Source organism: Protomyctophum parallelum, assembly GCF_964188405.1.
Source record: "Protomyctophum parallelum genome assembly, chromosome: 18".
Lineage (NCBI taxonomy): Eukaryota > Metazoa > Chordata > Actinopteri > Myctophiformes > Myctophidae > Protomyctophum > Protomyctophum parallelum.
Window position 1 is genome coordinate 43,354,671 of NC_139716.1, and position 10,950 is coordinate 43,365,620.

At 41.2% G+C, this 10,950-nt stretch overlaps 1 protein-coding gene across 1 annotated transcript in view; it reads left to right on the plus strand.

Moving 5' to 3' along the window:
• The window catches only part of LOC310875289 (phosphatidylinositol 4,5-bisphosphate 3-kinase catalytic subunit alpha isoform), a 58,503-nt gene that overhangs the window by 17,223 nt on the left and 30,330 nt on the right, over nucleotides 1-10,950 (plus strand). The window contains exons 16-19 of the mRNA XM_083788473.1: nucleotides 611-742; nucleotides 1,285-1,406; nucleotides 2,196-2,277; nucleotides 4,474-4,638. Coding sequence (XP_083644599.1) covers nucleotides 611-742; nucleotides 1,285-1,406; nucleotides 2,196-2,277; nucleotides 4,474-4,638 — 501 coding nt within the window. The remainder of the gene's footprint in view (nucleotides 1-610; nucleotides 743-1,284; nucleotides 1,407-2,195; nucleotides 2,278-4,473; nucleotides 4,639-10,950) is intronic.

Genomic DNA, 10,950 nt, shown 5'->3' on the forward strand with positions numbered 1-10,950 from the left:
GATTACAGTCGCGCATAAGGATTTGCCTTATCACTCATGATCAGAGCTTCCGTTGCTCCAGACTGCAACAGTCTGGCAAACGCAAGATTATGTTTACGTCGTCCACTAACACTTCCTGTTTACATCCCTGTCACTTCCTGTTTACATCCCTGTCACTTCCTGCTTTCATCCACTAATACTTCCTGTCTATGTCTCTCAGTGGCGTGCACAGACATTTAGAGGGGCAGGTGCTCAGGTTGAAAAAAAGGGCACCTTGTGCAGCGCATTTTGGTGCTTTAGCTATTGAAAAATAGCAGATCTACAAGCTCATAGCGCGCCACCGAGTGGCGCGCTACGAGCTTGTAGGTCTGCTATTTTTCTTTAATCAAAGAACCACTGACATAGAAACATAGCTTTAGATTGTGTGGGGGCCTAAATAATATAGTAGAAGCGTTTTTTATCAAGATTTGATCAATGTCACCGCATGGTCCACACACTACAAATTAAGGGGAAAAAAGAAAACTATTTTTTTCTTTTCTTTTTTAAGAGCAAAATTGCCAAAAGGGCAGGGGGTGCTCTAGCACCCCCTAGTGTCTATCTGTGCACGCCACTGATGTGTCTCTATCTCCAGGAGACTCCGTGTGTGGAGCTAGAGTTCTCGTGGTACAACCAGATCGTGGTGTTTCCTGATGAGCAACAGATCGAAGAGCACGCAAACTGGACCATCAGCAGAGAGCTGGGCTACAACTACAACCCTACACTGGTACACGCACGCACACACACACACACACACACACGCACACACGTACACACGCACGCACGCACACGCACGCACGCACGCACGCACGCACGCACGCACACACACACACACACACACACACGCACACACGTACGCACGCACGCACGCACGCACGCACGCACGCACGCACGCACGCACGCACGCGCACACACGCACGCACGCACGCACGCCCGCACGCACGCACGCACGCACGCACGAACACACGTACACACGCACGCACACACGCACGCACGCACGCACGCACGCACGCACGCACGCACGCACGCACACACGTACACACTATGGAATCAATTTGTTGTACTTGTAAAGCGCAATTCTAAACTGTTATTGTCAGATTTGTTTCGCACAAATGTCGATATAACATGAGTTACACATCTGACAATATGAGTTGATCTGTTTTCAGTCACATGTATACTTCTGACATTTCTATTTGTGTGTGTGTGTGTGTGTGTGTGTGTGTGTATATGTGTGCGTGCGTGCGTGCGTGCACACGTGCACACGTGCAGAACAGTCGTGTGTGTGACAGCAGTGTTTCGGCAGCAGACGCAGAACAGCTGCGAGTCCTGGTTTCTAAAGACCCTCTTTACGAGATGTCAGAGCAGGAGAAAGACTTCCTCTGGAGGCACAGGTAAAACCCTTTATATGTACAACCCATTCTGACCTGAGATCAGATTCACACGAGGTTTCCCACTGGACACACACTGGTCTGACGAACCCATTCTGACCCGAGATCAGATTCTAAAAAAATGTCAGTCGTTCTTCGATTCTTCAAAAATAGCAGACCTACAAGCTCATATCGCGCCACCGAGTGGCGCGATATGAGCTTGTAGATCTGCTATTTTTAAATAGCTAAAGCATAACATGATGCCGACACCAAAATGGGTGCCCGGTCAGATTAACCAAAGCTCCCAGAACGTCTGGTTAAAGTTGAAGCTGCCGGCCCTGCTGGTCAAAGCTGTAACTGCAAGGGAGCGCACTGCTGGGCCTTTGCTATAGGAACTATTCATTACTTTAATAATAACTTTACTCTAAAAGTTACTTCACTCTAAAAAGGTACTTTTCTATAAAAGTTACTTTACTTTTTTACTTTACAAGTACGAAGAAGAAGTGTTTCTAACTTTATTATTACCAATAGCATACAATGTGTTAAAAAGAGCCGATATATTAATGCTCATATTACGTCTGTCTGTCTGTCTGTCTGTCTGTCTGTCTGTCTGTCTGTCTGTCTGTCTGTCTGTCTGTCTGTCTGTCTGTCTGTCTGTCTGTCTGTCTGTCTGTCTGTCTGTCTGTCTGTCTGTCTGTCTGTCTGTCTGCCTGCCTGCCTGCCTGCCTGCCTGCCTGCCTGCCTGCCTGCCTGTCTACCTGCCTGCCTGCCTGCCTGCCTGCCTGCCTGCCTGCCTGCCTGCCTGCCTGTCAGACATTACTGTCTCACTCTCCCAGAGTCTCTTCCTAAGTTGCTGCTGTCAGTCAAATGGAACTCAAGAGATGAAGTGTCACAGGTAACCATATCAACCTCATGTACCACCTATGACTTGTATTGCTAGAATAGAAAAATATGTAGCTTTTGCTGTTAAAAACACACGTTTAAAGTGGCAGCCTTATGCATCTGCGTTGCTTGTTGCATCACTGTGTACTATAAGGTCAGCCTTATGCAGCTGTGTTGTTTACATCACTCCATGTGTACTATAAGGTCAGTGCAGGCGTGTGACTACCGTGACGCAGACAATGCAGTTGTGTTGGTAAAATACATACAGAGATGCGGAGCCCGGTGGTGGTGGTGGTGGCTGCTGCTACCCCCCCCCCCCTCTGGTGGAGTGTGTAGGCTAATATCGTGGAGGAAGTCAGAAGAGCAGTGGGCTCCCCGGCTGCACTGAACTGCGGAAAATAGCAGACCTACAAGCTCATAGCGCACCACCGAGTGGCGCGCTATGAGCTTGTAGGTCTGCTATTTTTCACAATCACGGACGGTGCGTTCACAACTAGGCTACTGTACTTTGTACTGTACTTTGCCCCGCTGTTTAAGAACCACAGACTGCTGCTGCTGCTCGGTTCACAATCAGAATCAGAATCAGAATCATTTTATTTGTCATTTTCCTATATGTACTTGCATACAAAAGAACATGAAATATCGTTTCCCCTCAGTTATTGGCAGTGCAACATAAAACATAGAGCCTATTTAAAAACACAAGCTAAAAAACTAAAACCAAACATGGACAAACATTTAAAAAGATCCCCAGTATGTATGATGACGTGCAATTCATATGGGCAAGTTAAAAGTTACCAACACCACGCACAACTATAAATAAATAAAGTGGCATGGTGCAATCCTTAAAAACAAAACGTTACCAGCACTGTTTTTTTAAAGTGCTGTTGTGCATCCAAAAGTGCATTTTTTGTCCAGTTCAGTCCAACGCTTCATTCAGTTTTTTTCGCGAAAGGTATACATTCACAACTACTGTACACAGTGCCCCGCTCGCTGTTTATAAACCAAAACAGCTGGGCGGGCGGCCTACTGGGTTTATAGTCTGACGCAGCAGTCGGACATGTTTTTACCCTTCTGTAGTTCTGTACGTGAAGAACAAACTACAACATCAGTCTAGGGTTTCATGATCATTTTAAGTATCGTCTCGTCTCTCGTTTCTACAGACTAGAAGGAGCTCTAGCTAGCGCCACAGGAAACATATATGTAATACAAAAGGTGTAACACAGAGACCTGTGACCTGTAGAATGATGTTACCATAGAGCACAGAAGTCTGACGTCACTTTCAGTAGAGGGCACCAGTACACAGGTTTGTGTTTTTTTTTATTTGCATTGAAATCCCCATAGGGGGGATTTTAGGTCGCTGTGTTTGAAAAATAAACCCATCATCCCAGCCTTTCTGTCAGGCTGTGCGTCGTTAATGATGTCCATTCATGTTTGATACAGCCAGTTTCTGGAGAAAATGGAATTAATTTGGTCGCAAAAGCCTTGAAACTACTTATGAAAGCAATGTCGCTGCTAATATACGTCACGCCCAGCTGTCAACACATTGTGTTCCTGAGATTCCTCGTTGACGTAAGCTCAGCTGGTGGTGACTCGACTCGTACTAACCACGAAACATTAAATATCAATAAAATAAATAATAAACAAAATGTCAGTTTATGTTGTGCGACGGGCAGCTGCAGCCACCCCGCCTACCCGGAAATGTAGTCTCTGGGTTGTTTGACTCGTTTCTAGCGCTTATTGTGTTACTCTTTGGGTATATTTGTACATTTCCACCTTCAGTCGATGCTTCATATCCATATGAGTGAAAAGGCCGGGATGATCGGTTTATTTTTCCAAACAGTTCTTATATGAAGAGATCTAAAATCCCCCTATGGGGATTTCAATGCAAATAAAAAGTACACGCCCTAGCAACCATACACCAGCCCCTAGCAACCAGACACCAGCCCCTAGCAACCATACACCAGACCCTAGCAACCATACACCAGCCCCTAGCAACCATACACCAGCCCCTAGCAACCATACACCAGCCCCTAGCAACCAGACACCAGCCCCTAGCAACCATCCACCAGCCCCTAGCAACCAGACACCAGCCCCTAGCAACCATACACCAGCCCCTAGCAACCAGACACCACGTCGACCCTATTCTGATTCTGGTAGTGGGATGTATATTGTATTCTGTCATAATGTATTGCATTTCTTTTCTCCACAGATGTATTGTCTATTGAAGGATTGGCCGTTGATGAAACCAGAGAATGCGTTGGAGTTGTTGGATTGTAACTTTCCTGATCCAAACGTCAGAGAACTGGCTCTGAGATGTCTGGTACAGGGACTGACCGACGACAAGCTGTCACAATATCTACTGCAACTAGTACAGGTAACATACTACTGCAACTAGTACAGGTAACATACTACTGCAACTAGTACAGGTAACATACTACTGCAACTAGTACAGGTAACATACTACTGCAACTAGTACAGGTAACATACTACTGCAACTAGTACAGGTAACATACTACTGCAACTAGTACAGGTAACATACTACTGCAACTACTACAGGTAACATACTACTGCAACTAGTACAGGTAACATACTACTGCAACTAGTACAGGTAACATACTACTGCAACTAGTACAGGTAACATACTACTGCAACTAGTACAGGTAACATACTACTGCAACTAGTACAGGTAAATACTACTGCAACTAGTACAGGTAACATACTACTGCAACTAGTACAGGTAACATACTACTGCAACTAGTACAGGTAACATACTACTGCAACTAGTACAGGTAACATACTACTGCAACTACTACAGGTAACATACTACTGCAACGAGTACAGGTAACATACTACTGCAACTAGTACAGGTAACATACTACTGCAACTAGTACAGGTAAATACTACTGCAACTAGTACAGGTAACATACTACTGCAACGAGTACAGGTAACATACTACTGCAACTAGTACAGGTAAAATACTACTGCAACTAGTACAGGTAACATACTACTGCAACTAGTACAGGTAACATACTACTGCAACTAGTACAGGTAACATACTACTGCAACTAGTACAGGTAAAATACTACTGCAACTAGTACAGGTAACATACTACTGCAACTAGTACAGGTAAAATACTACTGCAACGAGTACAGGTAACATACTACTGCAACTAGTACAGGTAAAATACTACTGCAACTAGTACAGGTAAAATACTACTGCAACTAGTACAGGTAACATACTACTGCAACTAGTACAGGTAACATACTACTGCAACTAGTACAGGTAACATACTACTGCAACTAGTACAGGTAACATACTACTGCAACGAGTACAGGTAAAATACTACTGCAACGAGTACAGGTAACATACTACTGCAACTAGTACAGGTAACATACTACTGCAACTAGTACAGGTAACATACTACTGCAACGAGTACAGGTAAAATACTACTGCAACGAGTACAGGTAACATACTACTGCAACTAGTACAGGTAACATACTACTACAACTAGTACAGGTAAAATACTACTGCAACGAGTACAGGTAACATACTACTGCAACTAGTACAGGTAACATACTACTGCAACGAGTACAGGTAAAATACTACTGCAACTAGTACAGGTAAAATACTACTGCAACTAGTACAGGTAAAATACTACTGCAACGAGTACAGGTAAAATACTACTGCAACTAGTACAGGTAAAATACTACTGCAACGAGTACAGGTAACATACTACTGCAACTAGTACAGGTAACATACTACTGCAACTAGTACAGGTAACATACTACTGCAACGAGTACAGGTAAAATACTACTGCAACTAGTACAGGTAAAATACTACTGCAACTAGTACAGGTAACATACTACTGCAACTAGTACAGGTAAAATACTACTGCAACTAGTACAGGTAACATACTACTGCAACGAGTACAGGTAAAATACTACTGCAACTAGTACAGGTAACATACTACTGCAACTAGTACAGGTAAAATACTACTGCAACTAGTACAGGTAACATACTACTGCAACGAGTACAGGTAAAATACTACTGCAACTAGTACAGGTAACATACTACTGCAACTAGTACAGGTAACATACTACTGCAACTAGTACAGGTAAATACTACTGCAACTAGTACAGGTAACATACTACTGCAACTAGTACAGGTAAAATACTACTGCAACTAGTACAGGTAACATACTACTGCAACGAGTACAGGTAACATACTACTGCAACTAGTACAGGTAAATACTACTGCAACTAGTACAGGTAACATACTACTGCAACTAGTACAGGTAACATACTACTGCAACTAGTACAGGTAAAATACTACTGCAACTAGTACAGGTAAAATACTACTGCAACTAGTACAGGTAACATACTACTGCAACTAGTACAGGTAACATACTACTGCAACTAGTACAGGTAAATACTACTGCAACTAGTACAGGTAACATACTACTGCAACTACGTACAGGTAACATACTACTGCAACTAGTACAGGTAACATACTACTGCAACTAGTACAGGTAAAATACTACTGCAACTAGTACAGGTAACATACTACTGCAACTAGTACAGGTAACATACTACTGCAACTAGTACAGGTAAAATACTACTGCAACTAGTACAGGTAAATACTACTGCAACTAGTACAGGTAACATACTACTGCAACTAGTACAGGTAACATACTACTGCAACTAGTACAGGTAACATACTACTGCAACTAGTACAGGTAACATACTACTGCAACTACCTACAGGTAACATACTACTGCAACTAGTACAGGTAACATACTACTGCAACTAGTACAGGTAACATACTACTGCAACTAGTACAGGTAACATACTACTGCAACTAGTACAGGTAACATACTACTGCAACTAGTACAGGTAACATACTACTGCAACTAGTACAGGTAAAATACTACTGCAACTAGTACAGGTAACATACTACTGCAACTAGTACAGGTAACATACTACTGCAACTAGTACAGGTAAAATACTACTGCAACTAGTACAGGTAACATACTACTGCAACTAGTACAGGTAACATACTACTGCAACTAGTACAGGTAAAATACTACTGCAACTAGTACAGGTAACATACTACTGCAACTAGTACAGGTAAAATACTACTGCAACTAGTACAGGTAACATACTACTGCAACTAGTACAGGTAAAATACTACTGCAACTAGTACAGGTAAAATACTACTGCAACTAGTACAGGTAAAATACTACTGCAACTAGTACAGGTAACATACTACTGCAACTAGTACAGGTAAAATACTACTGCAACTAGTACAGGTAAAATACTACTGCAACTAGTACAGGTAACATACTACTGCAACTAGTACAGGTAACATACTACTGCAACTAGTACAGGTAACATACTACTGCAACTAGTACAGGTAACATACTACTGCAACTAGTACAGGTAAAATACTACTGCAACTAGTACAGGTAAAATACTACTGCAACGAGTACAGGTAAAATACTACTGCAACTAGTACAGGTAAAATACTACTGCAACTAGTACAGGTAACATACTACTGCAACTAGTACAGGTAAAATACTACTGCAACTAGTACAGGTAAAATACTACTGCAACGAGTACAGGTAACATACTACTGCAACTAGTACAGGTAAAATACTACTGCAACTAGTACAGGTAAAATACTACTGCAACTAGTACAGGTAAAATACTACTGCAACTAGTACAGGTAACATACTACTGCAACTAGTACAGGTAACATACTACTGCAACTAGTACAGGTAAAATACTACTGCAACTAGTACAGGTAAAATACTACTGCAACGAGTACAGGTAACATACTACTGCAACTAGTACAGGTAAAATACTACTGCAACTAGTACAGGTAAAATACTACTGCAACTAGTACAGGTAAAATACTACTGCAACTAGTACAGGTAACATACTACTGCAACGAGTACAGGTAACATACTACTGCAACTAGTACAGGTAAAATACTACTGCAACTAGTACAGGTAAAATACTACTGCAACTAGTACAGGTAAAATACTACTGCAACTAGTACAGGTAACATACTACTGCAACTAGTACAGGTAAAATACTACTGCAACTAGTACAGGTAACATACTACTGCAACTAGTACAGGTAAAATACTACTGCAACTAGTACAGGTAAAATACTACTGCAACTAGTACAGGTAAAATACTACTGCAACTAGTACAGGTAACATACTACTGCAACTAGTACAGGTAAAATACTACTGCAACGAGTACAGGTAAAATACTACTGCAACTAGTACAGGTAAAATACTACTGCAACGAGTACAGGTAACATACTACTGCAACTAGTACAGGTAAAATACTACTGCAACTAGTACAGGTAAAATACTACTGCAACTAGTACAGGTAAAATACTACTGCAACTAGTACAGGTAAAATACTACTGCAACTAGTACAGGTAACATACTACTGCAACTAGTACAGGTAAAATACTACTGCAACGAGTACAGGTAAAATACTACTGCAACTAGTACAGGTAAAATACTACTGCAACGAGTACAGGTAACATACTACTGCAACTAGTACAGGTAACATACTACTGCAACTAGTACAGGTAAAATACTACTGCAACTAGTACAGGTAAAATACTACTGCAACTAGTACAGGTAAAATACTACTGCAACTAGTACAGGTAAAATACTACTGCAACTAGTACAGGTAAAATACTACTGCAACGAGTACAGGTAAAATACTACTGCAACTAGTACAGGTAAAATACTACTGCAACGAGTACAGGTAACATACTACTGCAACTAGTACAGGTAAAATACTACTGCAACTAGTACAGGTAACATACTACTGCAACTAGTACAGGTAACATACTACTGCAACTAGTACAGGTAAAATACTACTGCAACGAGTACAGGTAAAATACTACTGCAACTAGTACAGGTAAAATACTACTGCAACTAGTACAGGTAACATACTACTGCAACTAGTACAGGTAAAATACTACTGCAACTAGTACAGGTAAAATACTACTGCAACTAGTACAGGTAAAATACTACTGCAACTAGTACAGGTAACATACTACTGCAACTAGTACAGGTAAAATACTACTGCAACTAGTACAGGTAAAATACTACTGCAACTAGTACAGGTAACATACTACTGCAACTAGTACAGGTAAAATACTACTGCAACTAGTACAGGTAAAATACTACTGCAACTAGTACAGGTAACATACTACTGCAACTAGTACAGGTAACATACTACTGCAACTAGTACAGGTAAAATACTACTGCAACTAGTACAGGTAACATACTACTGCAACTACTACAGGTAACATACTACTGCAACTAGTACAGGTAACATACTACTGCAACTAGTACAGGTAAATACTACTGCAACTAGTACAGGTAACATACTACTGCAACTACGTACAGGTAACATACTACTGCAACTAGTACAGGTAACATACTACTGCAACTAGTACAGGTAAAATACTACTGCAACTAGCTACAGGTAACATACTACTGCAACGAGTACAGGTAACATACTACTGCAACTAGTACAGGTAACATACTACTGCAACTAGTACAGGTAAATACTACTGCAACTAGTACAGGTAACATACTACTGCAACTAGTACAGGTAACATACTACTGCAACTAGTACAGGTAACATACTACTGCAACTAGTACAGGTAACATACTACTGCAACTAGCTACAGGTAACATACTACTGCAACTAGTACAGGTAACATACTACTGCAACTAGTACAGGTAACATACTACTGCAACTAGTACAGGTAAAATACTACTGCAACTACTACAGGTAACATACTACTGCAACTAGCTACAGGTAACATACTACTGCAACTAGTACAGGTAACATACTACTGCAACTAGTACAGGTAACATACTACTGCAACTAGTACAGGTAAAATACTACTGCAACTAGTACAGGTAACATACTACTGCAACTAGTACAGGTAAAATACTACTGCAACTAGTACAGGTAAAATACTACTGCAACTAGTACAGGTAACATACTACTGCAACGAGTACAGGTAAAATACTACTGCAACTAGTACAGGTAAAATACTACTGCAACTAGTACAGGTAACATACTACTGCAACTAGTACAGGTAACATACTACTGCAACTAGTACAGGTAAAATACTACTGCAACTAGTACAGGTAACATACTACTGCAACTAGTACAGGTAAAATACTACTGCAACTAGTACAGGTAACATACTACTGCAACTAGCTACAGGTAACATACTACTGCAACTAGTACAGGTAACATACTACTGCAACTAGTACAGGTAACATACTACTGCAACTAGTACAGGTAACATACTACTGCAACTAGTACAGGTAACATACTACTGCAACTAGTACAGGTAACATACTACTGCAACTAGTACAGGTAACATACTACTGCAACTAGTACAGGTAAAATACTACTGCAACTAGTACAGGTAACATACTACTGCAACTAGTACAGGTAACATACTACTGCAACGAGTACAGGTAAAATACTACTGCAACTAGTACAGGTAACATACTACTGCAACTAGTACAGGTAACATACTACTGCAACTACTACAGGTAACATACTACTGCAACGAGTACAGGTAACATACTACTGCAACGAGTACAGGTAACATACTACTGCAACTAG